This window comes from Rhipicephalus sanguineus, chromosome 4, assembly GCF_013339695.2.
Source record: "Rhipicephalus sanguineus isolate Rsan-2018 chromosome 4, BIME_Rsan_1.4, whole genome shotgun sequence".
Taxonomy (NCBI): Eukaryota; Metazoa; Arthropoda; class Arachnida; order Ixodida; family Ixodidae; genus Rhipicephalus; species Rhipicephalus sanguineus.
Window position 1 is genome coordinate 200,757,078 of NC_051179.1, and position 27,292 is coordinate 200,784,369.

The 27,292-nt window shown below is 46.8% G+C and overlaps 1 protein-coding gene across 2 annotated transcripts in view; it reads right to left on the bottom strand.

Moving 5' to 3' along the window:
* Window positions 1-27,292, bottom strand: part of LOC119391026 (phosphatidylinositol transfer protein alpha isoform) — a 129,599-nt gene that overhangs the window by 34,798 nt on the left and 67,509 nt on the right. For both annotated transcript variants that reach the window (XM_037658731.2, XM_037658732.2), the window contains one exon: window positions 2,877-3,050. In XM_037658731.2, coding sequence (XP_037514659.1) covers window positions 2,877-3,050 — 174 coding nt within the window. The remainder of the gene's footprint in view (window positions 1-2,876; window positions 3,051-27,292) is intronic.

Here is a 27,292-nt window from a genome sequence, read left to right on the forward strand (position 1 = left end):
TATTTCACCAAGACGTAAAATGTGGTCTCAGGATTGCAGAAAAAAATAAATGTAAAAACTGAACATTTTGACCAAATTTACCATTCCCATTGCCATGTCCCCCCTTAAAGGGCCCCTAAACCACCCAGCAGTCGAAATTTAGTTGAGGTGAGGAAGTTGTGCTCGAGTTTACAACGAACACGTAGCCGTGAGAATTTTTCGAAATGGTGCCGTAATAGCGGAGTTACACGCGTTTGATGATCGAAACGCGACAATCGCTTCTTTCCCTCTTTCCTACGTTACCCTCTTCCAAAACCGCTTTGCCCTCCTCGCTGAATGCCCCTCCTCATCTTGCGTGGCATACGTCACCACTGACGCGCTGTTCGAGACAGCGTCTACTTCCGGTTGCCGCGACTCCGGCGACTCCGACGCTCCAGCTCGCCGTCAACTCTGTGTGGTATCTGGGTGCACTGTTCGTTGACTAACCGCTGTTGCTGCCGTGCCGGCCCGTGCCCCTACGAATCGTGCCGGTATGGACCCTGTGTTGCGCGCACGCCTTCAAAGGATCGCCAACGTGATGGGACCCGTACGGGGACACGCCGTGCCAGACCACCTCGGCTCGAGATGAGTTCACGGAGCTCATCAAACCGCAAGGCGTGGATGTGTAATTACGCTAGTGACTTGGCGGTTGCGTTTTAGTCTGTCCGGCATTAAAGAAAGCGTCGCATAAAACCAAACAAAATGTCCCCAAGCTGGCGCCAGGTCAAGTGGCGCCAGCTATGGAGGATTAGAAACAACTAACAAACGCGTAATCTATGTCCTCCGAGCATTCGGAAGCGCCCTTCTCGACTCGCTAAGCCTACAGCATCGATTATTTGAGTATGGCTCTCCAAAACGGGGCTGAATCAGTACGAATACTTTGCTGTCGAAGCTTAAGGACATGAATCTAAAGCAAATGGAAGCATCAGTTCGGAGCTTACACGCTACAGAGCACACGGCGGCCACTTGATAGACTCGAGGTGGACGACAACCGCTTTTGGCACTGCGGCCATGTTTTTCGGAGGCTTGCCGGCGTAGCTTGCCGTGCAAGTTGGACTGCTGTCGCGCGTGCGGCGACGGCCGACGTTCTGCGGCACCGCGCCGTTGCGGCAGGCTTGCCGCTAGCATGAGCGGGCCCTTACGGGCCGCAGATGTCGATTCGCAAGCGGCAACACGACCAAGAACAGCAAGGTGCGCACGAACAGCTGTTTGGAGAGTAACCGGAAGTCGTCGGTTGTCGTTCAGCCAATCGCAAGCATCGAAACTGATAACGTCATAGTTTCACTGGTGATGTCACACATGTCAGTGGCGGGAATGGCGGGGACCGGAAAGGAGAAGCTATTGTTTTTTCGAAATTGTGGCGCGCCCGCGACCTGCAGCGCTGCGGCGTGTGGCATCGTTGATCGCGACGGCATTCTGCACGCAATGCGCTTGTTTACATGAAATGTTTGGGAAAATGCCGGAGGGGGTTTAGGGGCCCTTTAACTACGTGCCAACTGCCAATTGCAAATTTGCGTCTCGTGATGAGCGCCGCCGATGCCAGCAAAACATGGAAGAAAACGACTCTCTCGCATGGAGCGCTTCGAAGCGCTGATGCGGAACACAAAGGCTGCGGCGGAAGAGCGGACGTCTCGTCCGACTCATTTCCCCCGATGCGTGGGCGCACGTAAACGATGCGCTACTGTACGAAAATCTTCGCCAACATGCAGTATTAGCTGCTGTGTGCAGTCGATGGTTCCCAGTTGTGTGCAGCCAACTCTGCTGACGCCTCCACTTCTGGAGGGCTTGCTGTACCGCACGCACGCACTTGTCATAAAAGTGTTCGTGATGTTCACCCCGTTCCTGACCGCATACGAGCGCAGCGATGGCGAGCTGCCTTCGTTCTTCAAAGCAGCGCATGTGTGCGGCGCACTTAGCGGTCTCGCACAAAGAGGCAGCATGAACGCCGTCTTTGGGTTGTAGGCTTCATGCACTACCGAGCAGTTAGCTGCTTATCATAAAGGACTGTAAGCGATTAAGTCGTACTGGCACGGCGCGTTTAAGCACTGAGAATGCCACTGTGCATTCTCAGTGCTTATCCGCAAAGACATCACCGCACTGCACCGTGACAGTGGACCCCTTCAGATTTTCTATCTGTTTCATCCCATGACACTTAAGCATTACGGCAAAACTGACTTTCGGACACTGCTACGTTCGCAAATAGATAGACTCACTGAAAGAGCTGGTTCAAACCTAGGAGATGATATATGCGGCAGATGCGGGGGCTTTAATAAACGCTGTTTCAAATCAGAAATTTGGGCAGAAAGTCTGAAAAATCGGATGCCAAAGAGTTTCCTCGTCTGAAATTTCAGACGTTCTCATACATTGACGTCTATGGGGCTTGTGATAGTGCAGCAAAAGCGTCTGAATTTTCAAGCATGTCCGAAAAATCAGCAGTTGAGTGTAACATCAATCTATGGTGCACACGGCAACCTGCACATTTTACCAACACACAAATCTACGTTCTAGCAAGGGGGGTATCATGTCCCCATCAGGTATGGTGGGAGGCCTGTGAAGGCACCCCTGACACTGCACTGCACAACAGAAAGTGTTGGCACCATGCAAGGTTCATTAGGCACGAGCGCTGTTTTCTTTGCAGAATAATCCTTGATTCATGGTGGCCACTTTGGTGGCCACAAGATCAATCTGGCACAGCGTACGTCGATTTTATCATGATGGCGCAGTAAATCAAATTTGGTGCAGTTGGCAAAGGAGTGGAGTGACTGTATATGTCAGCGTCCTTGCAATGTGCATCACAATGCAGCCGCCAGGGTGGTCTGGGCTGGTGCCCTGAACTGCGCCATGCCAAAGCTACTCACTTTTTGAATGAAGGCCTCGACACGGTTCTGCAGGCCAAACCACTTGAACTCGACTGTAACGAGCTTGTACGCGCACATCACTGGCTTGCAGGTCTTCATCCAGTCACCCTTCAGTGGACCCCTCCCGGTCTTCTTGGACACAAAGGTCGACGGGTCCTCATCCTCCTTGTAGTCCTGCGATTGCAATGTACCACATTAGCCTACGCGCAACCCCCGTAAACAAGGCACAATATGGTGACCCACATGTCAGGCTAGTATTCCCAATTTAGAATTGGGTCATTCCATGCCAGACATTGCGCTTGACCCTCTAAGACTTTCTTCTAAAAAATTGTGAGCAATCATTTTAGTGTGCTACTTGCTTGCTCTCCTACAGTAATTTGGTAGAATTTTTTTTCTTTTCTTCGTTTTACTTGCAACTATCCAGCCATGTGATGTAGTTGTGCTGACTTATAAACTTTGCAGAATTAAAAAAAAAGATTGTCAAAGTGGGAGCATAATCACCGTATTGTTTCACCACAAAGCATATTGGGTGACAAAGGAGTGAATGCCAATTGGCGGGAATAAAAAAGCGCCATTCATTTTCTAGCAACCAGCAGAGATTTAAGGCACTACGTGTAGTATTGTATTTTTGAGCAATTTTTTAGCAACCTAGGTTTCGCCCATCACGGCAATATTCAAATCTCTCCGAAGGAGAGAAAACATTTTTTCTAGCAAAAATACTGTAGGAGGGCAAATAGTGCACTAAAATGATTGCCCACGATTTCTTAGAACAAAATCTAAGAGGGTCGAGTGCAATGCCCGAGACATTTGGCATGGAATGACCTAACTGCTTTCCGAACCGAAGGCAGCAAGTATGGCCCATACATTTAAAACATGCACTATCTGCTCTGACCTACCATGACACTATTATGCAATATTTGTGGAACTACTAGTAACTATGTTATCTCGTTTTTATCACAATAATGCTGTTATTCCCATGCCACCATTTTCCTTTGAAAGTTGCTGCAACTTTCATCTATGCATCACTTTTTAGTGCCCCTCTTCTCTGCAATACACCTTGAGAGTAATCTAAAAGACAGGATCGATTTACAATAGTGGTGGACATTGCACTGAACACATACTGGTTAGTTCAAGAAGTTTCTTATGGCCATGACATGGCAGACATCAATCAATCATGCAAAAAAAATTTGTCATGCATAAAGAGTGCTGACGAAATATCCCAGCACCACTAGTAGACAGCAACACTTAATGCAAGCACATTGTAGGAAGTTCACCAAAAGCCAAGGGAAGGCATGCGCACAGCACTTTCACCCGACAGGATGAAGACAGCCACAATTGCCCCATGCAGCGTGGCTCAGGAACATACACCAATCTAGGTGCAACAACTACAGCAGAGTCTGCAATAGCTTTCTTCTTCAACTTGCTGCAGGGTGATTCCACGTAAGATCGAACAAACGATGGCTGGTCGACCTCTTAAATTTATTTCAAAATTTTATGTATTATTACCTGATGAGTTGAAAGAAGAGATCTGCAATTTGTTTTGCCGCCAAAAATTTTTTCGAACCGCAGGAAATCAATAACGACGAAGAGGTGGAGTGGAGTGCTCATGCGCTCTGCTGTTTTGGGCAACTTTCGTTATGAATTGCACAAAATATATTAGTTAGGTAGCTGAAATTTCTTTTAACTAAATATATGCATGTTTTTGCTTCTGCTCAGGTATTTTTGGTTTTTATGTGTGGTGTAGATGTTTTTATGAAAAACCTCCAAATTGGCCCAGGAAATGTCATTTTCTTTACTTTGAAGGTCTTTATCTAAAAAAAAAAAACCTTGTAGCAGAGCGACAAAAATTCCACATTACGTTCTTCGCATGCTTATCTACCAAGCTGGCGAATCTTATATTTATACAGCTTTTCAGTAAAGAGATATGATCGGGCTAATTTCAAGGAAACACCGAACAATGGAAACTTCTGACGGCAATTAAAAAAAAAAACCCATTTTTTATATTTCTTAAACTTTGTCCACTTATTCTCCTCCACATCAGCTTTCACAATCATTGAAAACATGTTGCATAGTTCTGTTGCACTAATAGTTACTGCCCCTCCAATGAGACCCTTAGGCAAGGATTGGCACTTCCGACTTCTTGCCCAGTAAGTGTATAAAATGCAGGCAGGATTGAATTTCTTTTTATTAAAAGGCCAGCAGGTGCCGAAAAAGGTGTCGCCGGCACTGCAGACGTTACTTTTGAAATTATTTGGTCACTGCAGCAGCCATGAGCGCGGGGCTACCGAGCAGGCGCCCGCGCACCCGAGATGCTCGTAAGAGACGGCGCAGTGAGAGCTCGTTTTCGCGTCCTCAGAGCGACTGAGTTTGAAACAGCAACCCCTCTCGGGTGACTTGAATGCACGTGCACCGGTAGTCGCAGTGATCTGGTTAATGACGTTGATTTCTTTTTCAAGGGACATAAGAATGTCATCGTTAAACTGTGCGATCTGTGAAGATCTTTCATTGCAGTGGTAGAAACAGCACGCGTAGCACAAGTAGTCCGTCTCAGTGGCAGTCACTGATCCTTCGGGCGTTAAACGTTCCTTCAAAGCGTATATGCCTAGGTCGGTAACTCTGCGAAATTTTGGCTTCTTTGCAATAATTAATGGAGTACTGACAAGATTTTGAGACATCGCAAAAGGGACATTTTTTGCTTCATTGGTATGCAGTGTCAACGCTGTCCACACACTGGAGTCGGAGAACACGTATAAAATATTTTAATTTGACTTTGAAGTTTTCATCGCTGAGCATCTGGAAGCCAGCCCCACTGCAAGGACATTATCCCGACGAGTCAAGACAGTTCCCCCGAGTTTGCGAGTTCTGCGTCCTGCATGCAGCCTAACTTGTAGAAATCACTGTCAGGGTCACTGGACGACAATTCACTCATCGTTGTTTATGTGCACCACGAGCAGATGACGGATTTGCCGCTAGTACGTCGCGAGTTTCCGTACCTCCGTGACGTCACACTGCTATGAAACGACACTGAGAAGCCACCCCCTTGATATCGAACCCGAAAGTGTCTATTTAAGGTGGCACTAATTAAAATATATACGATACATTCCCAGGCACCACAATAGTCATTTTAGGTTTCTCGACACCAGTATTTTTATTTAGAGCAACAATCCGAAATTTTTAAAAATACGTGTCAGTACTCCTTTAAGCTTCTTGAGCTTCAAAAGGTAGTCTCCACAATACACTCATTCAGAGCTATACTTCTCGCCATGAGACGCACAGGAGGAGTAGAGTAAGAGCAAAGCACAAGAACTATCCCGCGCCTAATGAAGTGTGAACAGCGCTATGAACGCGCGGCCAGTTCAGGCCGTCTGCTGCCGACATCTAAGATAGGCAAGCGCATCCGGTTACCGATAGTTTTGCTTTTCTTTCCTTTGACATTCCATATTTTGCTTTGCCACTGGAGCGCCACGTTCATGCTTTCCACTGATCGCAACTGGCGCAGTGCAGTTTCTCTGGCAGCAGCGTGCGTGAAGCGAGCACTCATAGCTCCATTATAGAGTTTTCATCTTGCTTCCATCTCTGCCGTGTTATCAGCGCCTAGCTGCGATGCGAACAGAGGGCGGATAGAATAGCGAAGCTCCAGTGCATGTGTGTTCAAGTCACCCGAGAGGCGTTGCTGTTTCGAACTCAATCGGTCTGAGGACGCGAAAACGAGCTCTCACTGCGCTGTCTCTTACAACGAGCATCTCGGGTGCGCACGCGCCTGCTCGGTAGCCCCGCGCTCGTGGCCGCTGCAGTGACCAAATAGTTTCAAAATTAATGTCTTTAGTGCCAGCAACACCTTTTTCGGCACCTGCTGGCCTTTTAATAAAAAGACCGAGACGCGTTGCTGTTTCGAACTCAATCGGTCTGAGGACGCGAAAACGAGCTCTCACTGCGCTGTCTCTTACAACGAGCATCTCGGGTGCGCACGCGCCTGCTCGGTAGCCCCGCGATCGTGGCCGCTGCAGTGACCAAATAGTTTCAAAATTAATGTCTTTAGTGCCAGCAACACCTTTTTCGGCACCTGCTGGCCTTTTAATAAAAAGACCGAGAGGCGTTGCTGTTTCGAACTCAATCGGTCTGAGGATGCGAAAACGAGCTCTCACTGCGCTGTCTCTTACAACGAGCATCTCGGGTGCGCACACGCCTGCTCGGTAGCCCCGCGCTCGTGGCCGCTGCAGTGACCAAATAGTTTCAAAATTAATGTCTTTAGTGCCAGCAACACCTTTTTCGGCACCTGCTGGCCTTTTAATAAAAAGACCGAGAGGCGTTGCTGTTTCGAACTCAATCGGTCTGAGGATGCGAAAACGAGCTCTCACTGCGCTGTCTCTTACAACGAGCATCTCGGGTGCGCACGCGCCTGCTCGGTAGCCCCGCGCTCGTGGCCGCTGCAGTGACCAAATAGTTTCAAAATTAATGTCTTTAGTGCCAGCAACACCTTTTTCGGCACCTGCTGGCCTTTTAATAAAAAGACCGAGAGGCGTTGCTGTTTCGAACTCAATCGGTCTGAGGATGCGAAAACGAGCTCTCACTGCGCTGTCTCTTACACCGAGCATCTCGGGTGCGCACAGCGCCTGCTTGGTAGCCCCGCGCTCGTGGCCGCTGCAGTGACCAAATAGTTTCAAAATTAATGTCTTTAGTGCCAGCAACACCTTTTTCGGCACCTGCTGGCCTTTTAATAAAAAGACCGAGAGGCGTTGCTGTTTCGAACTCAATCGGTCTGAGGACGCGAAAACGAGCTCTCACTGCGCTGTCTCTTACAACGAGCATCTCGGGTGCGCACGCGCCTGCTCGGTAGCCCCGCGATCGTGGCCGCTGCAGTGACCAAATAGTTTCAAATTAATGTCTTTAGTGCCAGCAACACCTTTTTCGGCACCTGCTGGCCTTTTAATAAAAAGACCTAGAGGCGTTGCTGTTTCGAACTCAATCGGTCTGAGGATGCGAAAACGAGCTCTCACTGCGCTGTCTCTTACAACGAGCATCTCGGGTGCGCACGCGCCTGCTCGGTAGCCCCGCGCTCGTGGCCGCTGCAGTGACCAAATAGTTTCAAAATAATGTCTTTAGTGCCAGCAACACCTTTTTCGGCACCTGCTGGCCTTTTAATAAAAAGACCGAGAGGCATTGCTGTTTCGAACTCAATCGGTCTGAGGACGCGAAAACGAGCTCTCACTGCGCTGTCTCTTACAACGAGCATCTCGGGTGCGCACGCGCCTGCTCGGTAGCCCCGCGCTCGTGGCCGCTGCAGTGACCAAATAGTTTCAAAATTAATGTCTTTAGTGCCAGCAACACCTTTTTCGGCACCTGCTGGCCTTTTAATAAAAAGACCGAGAGGCGTTGCTGTTTCGAACTCAATCGGTCTGAGGACGCGAAAACGAGCTCTCACTGCGCTGTCTCTTACAACGAGCATCTCGGGTGCGCACGCGCCTGCTCGGTAGCCTCGCGCTCGTGGCCGCTGCAGTGACCAAATAGTTTCAAAATTAATGTCTTTAGTGCCAGCAACACCTTTTTCGGCGCCTGCTGGCCTTTTAATAAAAAGAAATCCAATCCTGCCTGCATTTTATACACTTACTGGGCAAGAAGTCAGATGTGCCAATCCTTGCCCGAGGGTCTCATTGGAGGGGCCGTAACTATTAGTGCAACAGAATAATACAACATGTTTTCAATGATTGTGAAAGCTGATGTGGAGGAGAATAAGTGGACAAAGTTTAAGAAATATAAAAAACGTTTTTTTTTTGTCGTCACAAGTTTCCATTGTTCGGTGTTTTCTTGAAATTAGCCCGATCGTATCTCTTTACTGAAAAGCTATATAAATATAAGATTCGGCAGCTTAGTAGATAAGCATGCGAAGAACGTAATGTGGAATTTTTGTCGCTCTGCTACAAGGTTTTTTTGAGATAAAGACCTTCAAAGTAAAGAAAGTGTTTCCTGGGCCAATTTTGAGGTTTTTTATAAAAAAATCTACACTACACATAAAAACTAAAAATACCTGAGCAGAAGCAAGAACATGCATATATTTAGTTAAAGAAATCTCAGCTACCTAACTTTATATTTTGTGCAATTCATAACAAAAGTTGGCCAAAACAGCAGAGCGGATGAGCGCTCCACTCCACCTCTTCGTCATTGATTTGCTGTGCTTCGACAAATTTTTTGGCAGCAAAACAAATTGCGGATCTTTTCTTTCAACTCATCAGGCAATAATATATAAAATTTTGAAATAAATTTAAGAGGTCGACCATCTTTCGTTTGTTCGATCTTACGTGGAATTGCCCTGCACATCCCGATAAGATCTGTCAAATGCAAAACCTCATGTGCACGTCAGCAAAGTGGCGATCTTTCTGCTGATCATATTTCCAAAGGATTGTATGACATATGTCTCGCAATTGCAGAACTCAATTTAAATCCGTCCTCGGAGGTGTGACTGGCCACATGTCAACGAAGCCACGAGAATCGCTGCTGCCATCAACCCCTGCAGCGCCCCGGACAGCAGAGCAAAAGCCGCGCAAGCTGAGCTGAACAGTTATCAGTCTTCAATGTGTGCTCGCTGTTAGCATGTCGTTTTCCCCCAGCCTGAGCAGAATGCTCCACCCCTGGTGTTAACTGGAGTGCAAACTGACAGGTGTTAGCAACAACTTGTAGGTTTGGGCGAGTCGGTTCATGAAGCGAAAACTAGAAGCAGCGCGAAAGAAACGACGACAAAAATAGGAACACACACAACAAGACTAGCGCTGTACTGCCAACTGAATGTTTATTGAAAAATCACCACTTATAGCTCTGCCACCAAAAACGCCTTGTCACACAAAAAACGCCACAAAAAATCAACGATTGCGGACATGCGTATTGCTAAACTAACAGGTTTAACTACTCATGAGAGATCTTTTCTCGATAAACACCTGTTAGTTGAGCAATACGCATGTCCGCAATCGTTGATTTTTTGTGGCGTTTTTTGTGTGACAAGGCGTTTTTGGTGGCATAGCTATAAGTGGTGATTTTTCAATAAACATTCAGTTGGCAGTACAGCGCTAGTCCTGTTGTGTGTGTTCCTATTTTTGTCGTCGTTTCTTTCGCGCTGCTTCTAGTTGTCGTGACAGATGTGTCACCAGGGTAAATGAACACCTTCGCTTGAAAGACCCATCTCATTCCCCATCAGCCAGGCGCCCACTGTGGTCGCCACTCTACACAATCTGGGGGATATGGGCCCACAGCTCTAAGTGATGGTGCTGCTGCGAAAGTACTAGCGAGAGCAACTCGCACTCGGATAGTGCGCGGAGCGATCCAAAGGATTGGTCAGGTTTGTGAGTTCAAGTCAGTAAGATCATCTATAGACTCCAAAAACCCTGTGGAATGACGAACACCTGAAAAGTGGCCTATCTGCTTGACATGCTGTCATGTTGGCCACATCTCTCAATGCCATCGCAGCCACAGGTACTCATCTCCACGTCCAAACATCCCCATGAACCACAGCTTGGAATATCTTAGAGGGGCACCGGAATTCATGGTATGGTTATTTGCGCTCTGCTGAAGTCAGTAATTGAAAGACCCAGGTGTTTGTGTCTGTTTATTCCTGTCCTATGTTCATAAAGGGAGGACAAATAACTGTAACACGAACTGAAATATCTGCAATGACGATTTCATGCGCGATCCGATCCATCCAGTGCCAAAGTTGCCCTTCAGAAGTATAATTTGCCTTCACCTCAGCCTCCCCAGTCCCGCTGCCACCACCTTAACATTTGCCACCTTGGTCATTCACTCGTCCCATCTTGGAAAACTAAGCAATGCAGCATTCAGACGAAAGGGGCTAGTTGGTTCATGTTGGCTTGGTGATGCTCTTACGGTTGGGAGACACAGTGTTACACATTGCGCTCGTCCTGTTACCACTGTGTCCCACGTACTTTGTAACGTCTCCCTACCGTAAGCGCATCAGCAAGCCAGCTTCAGAGTCGACTACCAACGTTTCTAGAACCAGGTCAGTTTCGCAGCTCCCCATAGACGCTTGCTCTCCGAAGTGGACGCAATGGCCGATGCAAGAAGTAGCAGCGCTGCAGTTCCATCTTGCATCATGCCTCACGCGTCGTCTGCTACAACACCCACGTGACCTATCGTCGCTGCAGCTTTCGGCGGCCGTGACAGCCAAGATTCCGAGATTTAGACTTTTTTCAATAACCTCGACTGTTTTAAAGCAATTATTTCACAAGCTAAGCTCCAGGAACATCAAAAGATAATCAAACGTGACCTATAATAAAGGTACAATCTCACACGTCTAGCTGTCCTCTCGCACGAATATTCCATTGCCGTCAACCTGCGTTTAGCCGCCACGGTGGAGCAGTGGTTACGGTGCTCGGCTGCTGACCCAAAGGTTGCGGGATCGATCATGACTACGGCTGTCTCATTTTTTCTGTGGAGGCGAAAATGAAACTGGCTCGTGTACTTAAATTTGTCACACTAAGCAAGTGGTAAAACAGAGGACCGTTGTTAATTTTCGGGTGAATTATTTCTGATTTCTTGAGAAAGGCGTACAACGCGAACTATGGTTGATCAAGGTACCTGATTTCATTCCCTGAGCTCGGTTAGGTGACTTGTACCGAAGTTAGTCTTCACGGTTCTGGTGGGATTGGCGTTCAGGAGATATTTCCTGCAAGTCCCTGCCCTGATTCGGAAAAGTGATAACCAGTGTTCGTTTCTGAGCAGCTTGAGCAACACGCGCACCAAGATGACATTCTTCAGCTTTGTCCCTTTCACACGTGCTAAATCGAAAGAAGAACTGCTTTCACGCAATCACTGTTCGCAAACAATCACGCACGGAGTACGGAGAAAGCGAGCACAGATGAACGCACAACGTGTCGCAAGCGGCTACTACTCGCGCGTCTGAGATCGCTGCGGCAGGTGCGTCGCCTCCGTGACCAGCTTCGGCAACGCGCCATTAGGAGCAACAGTGCGTTGCCGTATCCTATCCCAGGGGCCACGGCAAGTGAAGCAAAATGGAGCAGTAACGCCGCAAGTTCACGCGTCGGCCGCCTGTGCCGGAACACGAGCGGAGCTGCGAAACTGTACTGGTTCTAAAAACGTTGGTACCGACGACCCAATCTCGGTTTCACCCCTGCTACTTGGTGCAACCAAATTGCTCGTATCAGTTACAGCTCTAATAAGTACGGGTGCCCAGACCCCTGCCATACTCTGTACATACACCACCTGTGTCCTACCACTGCCGGCCACGTTACATCCACGTTACCGGCCACGTTACATCCGTCATTGACCACTGCCCTCACAATCTTGCCACAAGAATCGACTTTGGCACTATGCTCTGTTGAAAGGGCAGCAGGAGTCACAATAAAACTACGAGGGTCGTCCGTAAAATAAGGTTCCCAAGGAGCCGTAGCCACGAGGAACGCTGCTACGCGGGATCCGGCAACATTGCCGTGTAGCTTGGTTCCCCCTCTCACAGTTGCCGCCCAGGCTAGCCGTCTGGGACGCTCAGTCTTGGCTTGGCACCCGTTTGAGATTGAGTGCCCACTCGCTTTTCCCGCCACATGTGAATCACATTCTGCAATAAGTTTTCTTTTTGTTCTTTGTGCAAAAGAACACTGCACTGGTGGACATGCATTTCCAACTGCACAAAGACTACGAGCAAAAGTGTAAGCGTACAACACGTGCGCAAATGGTGCAGATAATTCAAACACGGATGTACAGACGTCCAAAAGGAACAGCGCTCTGAATGGCCATTGGTTTCAGTCGAAACGATTGCGAAAGTGGAAGGAACAATGCTGAAAGACCGAAGCGTAACGTTTTGGGAGTTCTACGAGACGATCCCTAATGTCAGCAAGACCGGAATTGATAAAATTTTGAGACTGTTTAGGGTATACCGAGGTTTCTACAAGAGGGGTTCCCAGAATGCTCACGGAAGACAATGAACGGCAACGTGTTGAAGTGACCCGCGAACTTCTTCGGGCCTACGAAACCAATGGTGAGCAATTTTTTAACTCTACTGTCACTGGAGACGAGACATGGGTCCACTACGAGACACGGGAAGTGAAGCAACAACACCATCAGTGGAAACAGCCAGAGTCGCCGAATCCGTGGAAGTTCAAACAAACACTGTCTGCTGGCACAGTGATGATGAGCGTCTTTTGGGAGGGGAAGGGGTTATTGCTGTGCGAATTCGTGCCTGTCGGTACAACAATCGATGCGAACCGCTGCTGTGAGACACCGACGAAGCTTCGCGGCACGATTTGAAAGAAGAGGAGAGACGTGCTCACAAAAGGAATGCATTCGCATCGGGACAACACTCGTCCGCATATTGCCCGTGTAACGAACGATCTCGTGAACAACTTTGCATGGGACGCTGTCGCACACCCACCCTATTGCCCAGACATATCCCCAAGTGACTATACCATCTCTTCCCTGAATAGAAAAAAAAAAGGAAAGACACCCGGTTAGGATGCATTTCAGAACCAGAGAGGAGCTGAAAGAAGAGGTTTTATGCTACGTTCGTGGCGAGCCGGGAGAGTTCTACGATTCGGGTATAAAGAAAATGGTACACCGCATGCAAATATGCACTGATCTGAAGGACGATAATGCAGAAAGATAGGGGAAGGTCTAAGCTTCCTAAAAATGTATTATTCAATGCCAGTGACTATGCTTTTCACTGTGAAAAATCATTGGGAACCTCATTTTAAGCAAAACCCTCGTACAATAATTGTTGGGTTTCAACGTCCCAATGATTATGAGAGACGTCGTAGTGGAAGGCTCCAGAAATTTCAACCACCTGGGGTTCTCTAACGTGCACCTAAATCTAAGTACACGGTCCTCAAGCATTTCCGCCTCCATTGAAAAATGCGGTCGCTGCAGCAAGGGCCCCTTTAAACTAGCCCATAACTAAGGTATACTGGTTTCACACTTTTTCAGCAAGGTCCAAAAACGCTGCCAATCGGTAGTCGAGGCTCCCGAGAACACGCGAGCCAAACATTATAGCGCAGCACACGGCCTGGAATTTACAATTAATTCTCAAAGTCAGCTAGAAATCGCTCCCTCTTCTCTCTACAAATGATGCCATACACCCAAATTCCACAGCCGCTGGCCGATTTGAGCACCCTGAGCTACATAGTTACCGTGGCAGCCGTGAGAGGCCAACATGTGACCGTGCATGCGCTCGCGATCACACTGAAAGTAGGTCGCGTTCAAAGAAAAAATAAAAAGTGCTCAAGGTCATGACGCACGCTGACAAAAGAACGCATGTTCTTGCCCCCTTGTCATCCCCCTCCCTGCGTAGCTTTCAGCATGCCCACTGGCACGAGAGGAGAGAGCGCCTAAAGCTTGCGGCAAATCAGCTCATACTTGACGGATTATAAAAATTTTTGTGGCAGTCGATTTCTGAGGCAATAAGATCTTTTACTGAAGCCATTAGACGACTACTTGGAAGGTAGTGTTGCAAGGTAGGACAAAAGCTGGAAGGAGAACAAGAAGCTGGCAATGATTCTAGAAATGACCGAGGAGGAGTACTCGTGGAATGCACCAGAAGAAATTGGCCTCACATTTCAGACACCTTCTCTGGAAATAGGAAGTGCACACAGAAAATCCCTTATGCAGAAATAATGAACCCAAGCAAAAGAGAATAACCGTGGAGCTAGTACAGGAGGGAGATCACACGAGGGCAAAGCTGCCCCGAATGTGTGCCCGTCCTGAGCACAAGCAGTGCACATGCGAGAAGCCATTGCTCACCTGCACTACTGCCGCAGTAAGGTCAACATTGGCCAAGCTCCAAAGAACAGTCTCCAATAATAATAATAATAATATCTGGGGTTTAACGTCCCAAAACCACGATATGATTATGAGAGACGCCGTAGTGGAGGGCTCCGGAAATTTTGACCACCTGGGGTTCTTTAACGTGCAAAGAACAGTCTCCAAAGAATCGATTACCCGCTGTAGAACATGTGCATGTGCAGAGTGGTTTGCAGACACTACAATACTAGGGATATACCAGGCAACGAGAGAATCGATAGAGGTGGCTCACGTAAATAAGAAAGGCACACAGTGTACGAGTGTTTCATTGTTGTCCCAGCCTGAACTTTATTTTGGTGTAGGTGCCTTCCCAAATAAATCAGTTGGCACAGCATCCTGTCCTTCATGCCCATGTACTTTTTGTCATGTCACGATTCCGTCCCAATTATCACTTGGTGAGAACCACGCCTTAACATATCGGAACCTTCTTGAATGTTTTCAACTGTTCCAGTAAGGTTGCATGCATGCCCTGAATACTAGTACGCAAGTGCCTGTGATTATCACTGAGTGTACTGTGACTCGTGCAGAAATAGCCAACGCTATAGATCCACAGATCTTATTCTGACGACTGTTCTCACCACTATTGTACTGTGAATGTACTTCGTTTTGCTGCGCACAAGTTCAACCAATGACAAGTCTGTTGCTTAACTTACAATTCGAGTTGTCCCGTTCTTCGCCGTCACTAAAACTTGTCACGAGTCAAACATGTATTTCTCGGTAACTGTGTTTGGTTTAGACTTGAGGTTTTATTCACCACCGTTGGAGTGAGTAGTTTACTCCTACCCAAATTGCTTCACGGCTGTTGCAGAGAGAAGCGTTTCAAAGTCACTTCTTTTGTGACTCCTATAGGCTTATCCCTTTTCAATTACTCATGCTTATTTTCTTTGTTATGTTGTCGGTCGGTGTGCTACATTACTTATGAACCAGTTAAGGGGGATCGAGTGGATCAAATCGCGAAAATAGCCAAAAAAATAAATTTTTGGAAAACACTTGTTTTGGCATCTCTCATCTTATCTACGCAGTATCTAAACGATTACGCTGAAAACGCACTCTAAGTGCCCGAAAAAAATTTTGTAAGTGAGGTCGGTGAAAAAGAAGCCCAAAATCATGCTAAAACGGTGCAATTCACATTGTCGTATCTCGTATTTCCTGCCACCGAATGCCGCCACCTTGGCGTCGTTTCAAAGTTCAAAGTTACACCTTTCTGTTCCCGCCCCTCACGCTTACGATCACCGCATAGACAAATGGCAAAGAAAGAAAAAAAAAAATCGGAGGGCGTACTCACGAACCATGCAATGAACGCAGCACTTCTATTGGCGGAGCGCGCGACACCGTTGAGAGGCGCTTTTCTACTGGTTGTTGGCATGGCGACGGCCGCTGTGTTTACGAGCGGAGTGCTCGCTGCTTGATCACTCCGCGCCTGTAAGCACATGAATCGCCGCTGTTCGAAAGGTGACGCGTGTACGGGAGGCAAAGTGCAAGCCTCTTTAGTTTTGTACGGAGGAAAACGGGGGACGGTACCGCATGGATTGGGCGAGCCAGTGATTAGATTGGGGCGTACCGACTGGGTTTTTGGCACGTCGTGTCATCCCTTGCCAGGACGGTAATAAAGCGACAGCGATGTAAACCATAGCACTTGATCATTGAAACGCTTACTGCCTATCAGATGACGCGCGAGTGCCGCTTTACCGGCTTTACTTCGGAGTTGATCTGCCGACACTTGCTCTCGCGCCGCACCGCTGAGACTCTAGCTTTGTGCGTGCGCGTTCCTGGTCCGGTTTCGATAAAACGGCCGTCTAATGTTCCCACTAGCAGAACAGCGTTCTCGTTTCACTGAGAAAAGTTAATGTGAGAAAACGCGCCTGCGGTATAGTTCGGTGCGAAGTTGCAGTCAGCTCCGGACTGCGGAGAGGGTGTCGGCTCAGTGGCGCGGTTTATCGTACAAGGAAATGAATCTTTAGGTGTAAGTACTTGACAGGGGTGATTGCAAAGTTTCACCAAACTAATACACCACTATTTAGGCCGCCTGACGACACGTTCCGTGGCTGCAAAAGTAGCGATACAGTCCAACATGCCCAAATGTTTACATGCAGCCTCGTGCGTTCCAGGGGGCTGCACAAAAGCGTCTGCGGTAAATGATAGAAGGTAATAAAGCTCCTAACTCGGGCCAAATTAGGAAGCGGAGGCCCGAAAGATTGCCTCCTGGCAGGGGCACCAATTATTACTGTCTTGGCACATGCAACCAAAACTTTGTTGTCCATTTCTTCAAAAGAGTGTTTTGTGCCTGCCACTTCGCTTGCGGAAAGCATGGCACAACTATAGCTGGACCGATTATTTATGCTGTTTCTTTTATTGTAATCCATAGACTGTGCTATACTTCAACACACTCTTGGAATTTTTGTTTAGGCTTTCATCCTTTCATTATTTCATAATCACTGCGTGGCACGATTAGCCGAGACAAAGGCATTTGCATGTAATGTTCCGTGGAAAATTATTAGGGTCGTACAAAAAAAAATCTAAAAGTGTCATTAAGTACAAACAGTATGTGAGCAAGGATACGAAGTAGTTCCAGCCTCCTAGCATGTTTCATCACTGTGCCAGGCTTTTTACAAGCAAGGAACATGTGAATTTGTATAAAATAAAAACTAGTAAAGATATCTTTATGAAAATTTGAATTTGCTTTTTAAGATGATTTGTAGTGTTTGTGCCACATTTCAATAACATAGACCAAGTAAAGTGTGTTGCGGGGCTAGTTGGTATGACATTAGAACAGTAAAGAACTGCGCAATGGACTGCGCTTGTCCTGTGTACTACTTCTTGTGTTCCGTCAATCGCGCAGTTCCTTACTGTTCTAACCTAGACCAAGAAACTAAGAAGTTACAAAGGATCCCCGCGTTCCCCCTTAAGCAGAGGGGACATTATTTGCGGTTTCTTAAAGGCCAACTCCGGCGATTTTTTGGCCATGTCAAAGTAATGGTGCTTTTATGTTCCTGAGACGCTCCTGTTACGGGCCCGATAGCAGAAATACTCGGCAAATTGGAGAATAATTTTAAATAAGCAAAAAAGCACAACACCGAAACCGAAACCCAACAGAGTGTACTGTCTACGTATGACGTAGACGTTGTTACCAACGAACCGGAAGTCGTGCAAGGCATGCCGGTCACGCCGGCGCGGAGTATGAAAACTGTGACAGCCGGGACGACCAGCAAAGCGCCGGCCAAACCAACGCTGCCTGTCGCCTTGTACACAGCAGACGCTCGCTGTAGCGGCCTAAGCGCCGAAGTTAGCGGTGCCCTCAGCTGCGTCACTTCCGCCGCCTTGCCAACACTGACGTCACAGACGCAATGTTGCCAATAATTGTGGGAAGCCAGGAGGGCGTTTGCAGACAATCTTTAAAATTCATTTGCAAACAATCTGCGTATGTCTCAAGCCTGTAATTTGGCATAAATGACGGAAACGTGCAAAGGAACTAGAGCTGTGCACGGGCCGTATTTCCGAGCCCGAGCCCGGCCCGTGCCCGCTGACTTTGTCGAAGGCCCGCCCGAGCCCGACGGCAAAGGGCTGCGAGCCCGCCCGGCCCGGCCCGACGTACGAAAACACAATCCCAGGCCCGGCCCGGCTTTTTGAAGGTTCGCCGCGAAAACAAAACATCGTTTTCCGGTAATTTGGCATTTTATTGAGCATATCGAATATGATCAAGCGACACACGACGAACAGTCTCCAATAGAAACTGTTCGCGGCACTTTTGCTATACAAGAAGACGGCCTCATGCCAGCAACAATGGAGTTCGCTCGCCAAAGCCGTCACGTGTATGGAATATGCCAATGCAAGCATCAGCTTGCACGAAGGCGATCTACGTCGGGTCGCTCGTCGCTGTCGCGTGCATGTTCACTCATATGGGATTTGGCCTTAAGTCTAACACGGAACAGTCGCGTGGCGCCGTCACTAGCTCAGGTGGTGCTACTTCTCCGTTTGTCGGAGTGCAACAGAGGCAGTGCTTTACCTGCTCCCCTTTTGTTTAAAGTGGCGAATGGAAAGGAAAAGCGGTAAAGGGCGGTCGCGGAAAAGGCGCTGTATGCGTGCTGGACAACAATTCCCGCTCATTCTCTATATTTCGGGCTTGAGTCGGGCTCTGTGCCGGGCCCGAGCCCGGCCCGATAAAGCTCCAAGTAGCCCGAGCCCGGCCCGGGCCCGAGGTGAAAGTACGTCGGCCCGCCCGAGCCCGGCCCGCGGGCCGGGTCGGGCTCGGGCTTTCGGGCTACCCGGAGCCCGTGCACACCTCTAAAAGGAACGTACCCAGCGAATTTCACTGAGATCCATCGACCTCGAAAAATCGCCGGAGTTGGCCTTTAACTGTAGTGCCACGACTTAAAATGAAAGGAATTGAAATGGAAGAAAAATCACCCTTTCCGTTGGTGGGATCCATGCCCACAACCGATGCTCAACCATTTGAGCTAAGAGTCCAGTTTTCTGTAGGGCATTTATGTGTGCTTCATACCTGCGAGTGTTAGCCAGCGCCACTTAGCTAGCCCAGGTGGCCAGTGTGCCAGAGGACGTCATGCGGGCTGTGGGTCCGAACGACGGAAACGGTGACTTTTTTGTCCACTTTAATTCCTTTCAATTTAGGTGAGAATAATGTCCCATTGGCTCTGTCGGTTTCATAAGTTGCACATAATACAGAAAAAACAAGCCTCTTGGACAGTTCCCTTTCTGATGTGCTACATCACTGTCTCAACATGCGCAATTATTCCAACTATATGAGCACCTTGCTGGTACCGAATTCACACAAGTCCATGGAGGTCCAACTCTCTCTTCTGCATGCTAAAAAGGCAATTGTAATTATTGTTATACTAGCGAGTTACCCCAGTGCCAAACTTGTAACGCACTGCCGGGAATCGACCAAAGAAACAAAAGGGTGAGGACGCACAAACTAGCCCCCGTTGTAGCCTTACTAGCAGGGCCGAACCACAATGGATCATAACCACTGCATACTTTCACTTGGCATGGCGTCACTGAGAAAGAAAAGCCACTTATTTATTTCCCAGTCTCAACAGCATGCTCAGATGCAACATTAGAAGCTTTTCCTCCTCCACAAAGGTGGAGGCACCAATGGGCGTGCACTCCTGACCGACGTCATGGGCCGGAATGCCAGCGCTTTCGGAGAATGTTGCCGTGTGCATGAGCAGCACTACTATTTCTTAAGTCGCAGAGGCAATCGGCTGCCGCACTTCTGTCACGTGAGTGGGGCTTCTCCGGACTTCTTAAGTTGTATCAGACTATAATAGTTGAGTACGAAGCTATGACACCCGCCTTGAAATTTTTATTTTCTAACGTGCTGCGGCTGTCACAACAATTGCCCATGCTGCCAACTTGTAGCATCGTGAAAAGTCGTGCCACTACTCGCCATGTGCTATAAGGTAGCTCTACATTAGCCACATTGCTAAAACTCATCCTAGGGCTTAACAATTTTGAGTTCGACGGTGTACACTACGTACAAGTCAGTGGCACTTCAATGGGCACCAAAATCGGTCCCAATTACGCGAATATATTTATGGGCCAACTGGAAACTAGTTTTCTTTCAACGCGTAAATTACAGCCCTACTATTACAAACGTTTTATAGACGACATTTTCCTCATCTGGCACAATGGCAAAGCAGAACTCCTGACTTTTATGGCAGATTTCAACAAGGTTCATCCGTCCATTTCATTCTCACAATCGTACTCGATGAAATCCATATGTTTCCTGGATGTCACAGTGTCGCTATGTGGCGAAAAAATAGCTACGAAGCTATACAGGAAACCAACCGACCTTCACCGATATCTTCATTTTAAAAGCAGCCATGTTAAACATTGTAAGACTAGTATACCCTACAGTCAAGCACTTCGCTTCAAGAGGCTGTGCTCTGAAAATGCGGACTTTGCTAAAAACTGCGATAGGCTTCGCGATGCCCTAACTGAACAAAAATATCCGCCTCAGATAGTGAATGACGCGATCATGCGCGCCGATGCGATGGACCGCAGGGCGCTTCTAAAACCGGGTGAACAAACTGTGCAACGAAAACACACCAATTTAGTTTTGACACATTCCGCGTCGATTCCAAATGTTAACGTCATTCTTAAAAAGCACTATAACATACTAATGCAGAGTAATCGTCTCAAAGACGTCTTTCCGGAGCCTCCACGAGCAGTCTATCAACGATCGAGAAACCTACGGGACATACTAACATCATCTAAAGTAACAACGTCTGTCCATGTGGGATGTCATCCGTGTAACAAGACACGTTGCAAGGTGTGCCCCCACATGACGACATCGCAAATAGTTAAGAGTGCTGCATCAAACTTTACTTTATGAATAAAAGGCAATTTCGACTGCGACACGAGCAATGTAATTTACTTGCTAGAATGCTCAACGTGTAACCTTCAATACATTGGCCAAACGGAGACACCTTTCCGATTGCGCTTTAATAATCATAAGTCGCATGTCTTGGGCCTGCCTAGCCTTCCCCTGTCCAAGCATGTCGCTACGCCAGGCCACTCTTTTGACAACCTAACCGCCACAATACTCGAATCCGGGTTTAAATCGCACTACGAAAGGGAGGTTCGCGAATCTTTTTTGATTCATAAGTTTAATGCCATAGCATCAGGGATCAACGAGAATCCGGGCAGGTTAACTTTTTTGTGCGCGTGCACGGTTGTTTGCTGCCGTGATCGAATCTTCAGTGACGTCAGCCCAATCATTCAGGTGACCAGAATGCGCATGTAAACTTGCTATCATAATGTGACGTCGATGCTGGTATTTGCTCGTGTACATTTCGTTGCAAACAAATGTGACTTATCAAGATTGTATAGATTTTATTTTTATTTTTTCATTGCGTCACAAGTGTGGTGATTTTTCAACCACCCTACATACTATCTCTATTTTATGTTTGGGTTTACTTTGCTTTGTCACATTTTCAATATGTACTGCTACTCCGCTATTTATGCGATCACCATACAAAATACTGCGCATGTCTGAATATCTGTGTGTTAACAGTGAATGCCTCTGTGTAAAAATTTGTTAGCAGTGAATATGCACAATGGGGGCACCCCCTGCCATGTACTTATTTAAGACCTGCACATTACAGTCATGTGCACGTGTGCCCTGACCGAGGCCGGTCCCCGGCCGCAACGTTGGCAATAAAGCATCGTTTTTCGTTCGTTCATTCACGTTCATTTTCGTTCGTTCACTTGAGCATCTATAATTCTACCGAATCCAGGAAGACCTTCCAGATATATACACACACACACACACACACACACACACACACACACACACACACACACACACACACACACACACACACACATATGGTGCATGACGGCGGCGACGGCAAGAACCAGCAGAGATTGTCCATATAATTGCTATCGCAATAAAACGAAAATACGCGACACGTATCACCGTACGGGTCCATCATGTTGGCGATTCTTTGAAGGCGTGCGCACAACACAGGGTGCATAGCGGCACAATTCGTACGAGCACGCATGGCAACAGCAGTGGTTAGCCGAGAAGCACCGAGTTTACGGAGTCGCGGCAACCGGAAGTGCCCGCTGTTTCGAAGAGTGCGTCAGCGATGACGGTATGTCACGTGAGATTAGGAGGGGCACTTGGCAAGGAGGGCAAAGCGGCTTTGTGAGAGGAGACCAGCAGACGAGTGCAGGGTAGCGAAGGAAAGAGTGAAAAGAGCGATCGCAGCGTTTCGATCAAACGCCTGTAAATCCGCTATTACGGCACCGTTTCGAAAAATTCTCATGGCTACGCGTTCGTCGTGCACAACTGTCACACCACAACTAAATTTCGACCTCTGGGTGGTTTAGGGGCCTTTTAAGGCATGTCATCAATAGCACTGGGCTGCATCGAAAACCGCTCTTGTCAAAGCAGTTTATAGCTTACACTTTCCCACAACTCGTTGTGATAGTGCATTGCCTCCAATTTCGCAGGATGCTCAGCCCTAGCACTACACAATGCACTTTCCAAATGTGTTGCTCGCCTTCGATGAGTCGCACACAGTTGGTGCAAATGGCTCATTACGTCTGTTGGGAGAAAGATGATTTGCAGATTATGGAGGAACACCGAGTCTTTCGGATAAGCTGCGGAGAAATGACACACTTTGAAGTCCAGTCACCTATTGAGACACCAGGAACTATTCGAAGATGTCCAAGTCGTACAAGACTGAGCTATGCTCGTAAATGGAAGGGAGGTAAGCAATGTTATACAAGCACGTCTTTATTTTTCTGATCATCCATGGCTAAGCCATGCTGCTACCATCTGTTACAGCAAAGGAGTACAGTAACGGGCCTATTGCCTGTCTACCACCGTGGCAGGATTCTCCTTTCACACTTAGCAACTTAATGGGCTCGAACTGGTAGAACCGGCCGAGCTCATCTGCAATGTACACATTGAGCGGGTCGTGAGCATTGTAAATACCTGGCAGCAGTGCAATCCAGCTCTCAACATCAAGCCGGTTCATGCTCGCTGCTTCTCCATTTATCTGTCAATAGGCAGTACCAAGTCTTGTACAGAAATGGCTGATCCAATCATTCGACGCAGTGAAGTCCAGTGTTCCCAAAACGTCAATAATTTTCAAAGCTTTTTTCCCAGAAAATGCTGCCATCAAAGTTTCTGCCTGAAGCTCTTGCCTGCTAGAACTACTTGAGCAGTGCTTCAAGTTCTCCATGCCTTGCTCCACAGGCTTGCTTTCTCAGTGACGAACGTTGAAGTGTTATATTTCCGTGAACACAATTGTGTTAACAGCCGACACCACAAGCCAAGTTAATTGGCTATGTCAATCTGTTTTCTTGTCGGCTTCTAGTTGATGGGTGCACGAACACTAGGCTTCTCCTCGAGTGAAACATTTGCGCTTCCCCGAGGCCACAGCTCTTGAACAAGACAAATGCATGCAGAGGAACTGCAACGAATCCAATGCCTGACAGCTCTGCGAGATTCACGAATTTCAGAATAATGTTCCCACCTGAGATGGGCCAGTGAATACAGTAGCAAAGCTACTGCTGCGGGTGGCAATGTCAAGCTAGAGTACATTAGCATGACCGACTAGCACACCCAATAAAGTCGTGCAGCCCGCATGTTTTTTGTCAAGAGCATGGCATCAAGAAAAGCTCAATATGCTTCCTTCACCACGGCCAAAAAAGAAAGAAAACTCGTAGGGTCCCTTATGCGTTTGCCTAAGATGACACGAGGGTGTTAGCTATTCGGTGTGACTATTTTACCGTGCACTTTATATTGGTGTCCAACATTCACTAATTACTAATGTCACTTTCACTAATTAGGCAACTCAATTTCCTTTATCGTCACACAATTAACTTCCTCTAATCTTCAAAATTCACTTTTCCTATTTACTTGCATTAATTAACTCACTTAATTGGCCTTGATTATCATCAAATATATGCACAGTCATGCATAGAGTTTCTTACAATTACCTAGAGGGAAAACTGGCACTGAATCGCTGTTATGGGAATGCTGGGATGTGTCCGATTCGAATTGGCATTGTTCTCAGCGAGCCCCGACAACTCAAACAAGCATTCTTTGCGTCACAATGCTTAATTCTGTACTAAAGCAGCTCACAATGAGTGATCTTTGCATTACACAGAAACAACTTTTATTTAACACTGGGAACTTCAGCTTAAATGTACAATTTTATGAGATGTCAACAGTTCCCTTTAAATGCCTAGGAGAGCATATATTAAATGATTTATCTTCGACCCATTACATTGATCAGTTAATTCATGAAATCTCTTACCAAATTATCTTCGCCATAACTTGTCTTTAGCATCTCCCTCAGCCAAACAACTTACACATAAAAGTTTAATCATTCTAAACTAGAACATGCCTAGTTTATGCCAGTGCTATTTATGACAACTATCAAATCAAAGAGGGAGGTTGCTCTAGAACTTTTAAAAAATTCTTCTTGATTAAATTAATAAATAAAAGCAGAGTTTATATTTGCGTGCCGACTTCAAACATGACCTTATTTTTCCAGCATCACGTGTAGATTTTAAAATACTGTCGAACACTTCCTCCTTTTTTCCAAGCAAGATTTTTCCTAAACTCGAAGAAATACAAAGTAAATTAGCATATCAAAATATTTGTAATGAGAACTGTGTGTAATAAAACAAAAATGGATGTTCTAAACCCATTTGGACAAAAGTTATGGTATGTTGAACATGCATGAATGCGTCCACGTCAAGCTCAAATTTCAACCACGTACGTTCAATGTACCGTAATTTTTATTCAATGGGTTTAGAACATCCATTCATGTTTTTTTTGCATAGAGTTCTAATTCAAGATTATTGCGATATGCTGATCTACTTCGTAAATTTATCAGTTTATGAAAAACCTTGCCCGGAAGAAGGCACACGAAATGCTCAATATTTTAAAAACATGTTGCACTGGAAAAATAACTGAATACTTGAAACCGGCACGCAGATATACACAAGCTCAGGAGGTTTCAACAAAATCAATCATGAATATAAAAAAAAATTTTAGGAGCAGCTTCTCCCCTGAATATGAATAACACTCTTGAATCAGTCCAGAACCGAGCTACCTGGTTCATTCCTTCAAACTACCACTGTAACACAAGAGCCTCAGCTTTAAAATCCCGTATGTCCCCCCCCCCCCCCCCACCGCAAGAGTGCTCGACTGCTTTTACTGTTAAAGTCATTTCGTTCCTTGCCCACAGTCATCATTCCAGTGCGTCGTTTATTTCTCCATACACATTCAAACACTCTGCACCGACCATATGCCAATTCCACTGCATTCCTTCTTTCACCTTGCAGCCAAAGAATGTAATGCCCTTCCTTCCAACATTGCCCTCATCGCCAACATCTTTCGTTTCAAAGCTGCCGCTGAAGACCATCTCAGAAGTCACTCTGCCTAGCCTGACCTGCCATTTTTTCTATGTGCCCACCGCTCATGTAATGTACTGGAACTTTTGAGGTATTATGAATAAATAATAAATAAACAAAGCCACAATCAGCATGCTACTTGTCTCACACTGCTGTAATGCAGCATTATCATGGAAAAGCCCAGCTATGAAGAGGCTTCCATTCCTGAAATTTAGCAGGTTGTACTTTTTAATGTGCACAAGCATGATCAAGGCACAATGAATGCGCATAGTGGGTTTGCAATGCTCTTGCACTTTCGTTATGTGGGTGTTCTCGCATTGGTACGGATGCATGTCGCACATCTCATTTTTGCCGATGCAGTCAAGCCTTGTCTTGTTTACATTGAATCTAGAGGCACAGACACTTATGATCACAGCTTGGCGATTTAGTGAATGTTACTGCCAATGCTTACACAAAACATGCAAAAAAAAAAAAGCATGTTTTGTGGGAATTTAGCATGCAGTAAAAAAACAGCATAACAATATTAAATCACTTTTGCCAATTTCGGTGCTAGGAAATCATGCAAACTGGTAACGTATCAGTGAAGTTCTACTATGGGTAGCAAAGCATCAAGAAATTAAAATTCAGTTGCAAGTGCGCGCTTATTCGTGTCAGCCTTGTCCAGATGCATTTCTTTTGTGCCTGTAACTGTTCCTAGCCTTAGTCTTTCTTTGTTCCTCAATATCTATAATTCAATTCCTGCTCATGGTTGGTTGGCTTATGTCCCAAAGCAACTCACTATGAAAGACACTGAGCGATAGCTTTGACCACCTGGGGTTCTTTAACAAGCACCAACATCGCATTTCAGCACCATTGAAATGCAACTGCTGAAACCAGGATTGAACCCGTGTCGGTTGAGTTTGCACCTGAGCACCGTAACCATTTTATCATTGTGGTGGCCCTTGTGTGGACGTGTCGTGTTCTGGACATAATTAAAAAGTATGTGACATTTTGCACAACTAATACCTGCAGTGAATCTTTCACAACCAAGACTACTGAACCAAGTTAAAAGGTGCGAAGACATCATCATCTTCATGCCTTTTACCTCGGATCATGCAATACCAACACGCATAGAGTTTCCTCATCGGGCGGGACGAAGGTTCACTGTAGCCTTAGAATCATGAATGGTAGTCTACCACTATCCCTCAAGAGGAAGGTACTATATAACAGCTGTAACCACAGGTCGGCAAAAAAAATTGGAGCTCACTCGGACTCACTCAAGAAATGTATTTTGCTCGAGGGCTCACTCTGACTCAGACTCACCAAAATTTTCCTCAGCCAGACTCACTCAGACTCAGACTCACTAAACTTATGCACAACCGGACTCATTCAGACTCAAACTCACAAACATATTACTCAGCCGGATTCACTCAGACTCAGACTCGCGGCTTCACCTGAGCCTGAGTGAGTCGACTCACGAGTCCGTCGGCGTAAAATTAGCTTTTTCGGTCATGGTGTCAATCCTCTTTAACGCCAATACTCACATAATCGGTGATCTGCGATACGCCTTTTGACCATGCACCATCAAATACGAGTTATCATCATATATCATATATAATCATTATCATATTGACGCAACCTACATTCAAAGTACGCGCGCCGGACGTTTCCTACAACCTTTCTAGTTGTCCACGGAAAGAGAAAGAGGATTACCGGTGGATGCCATG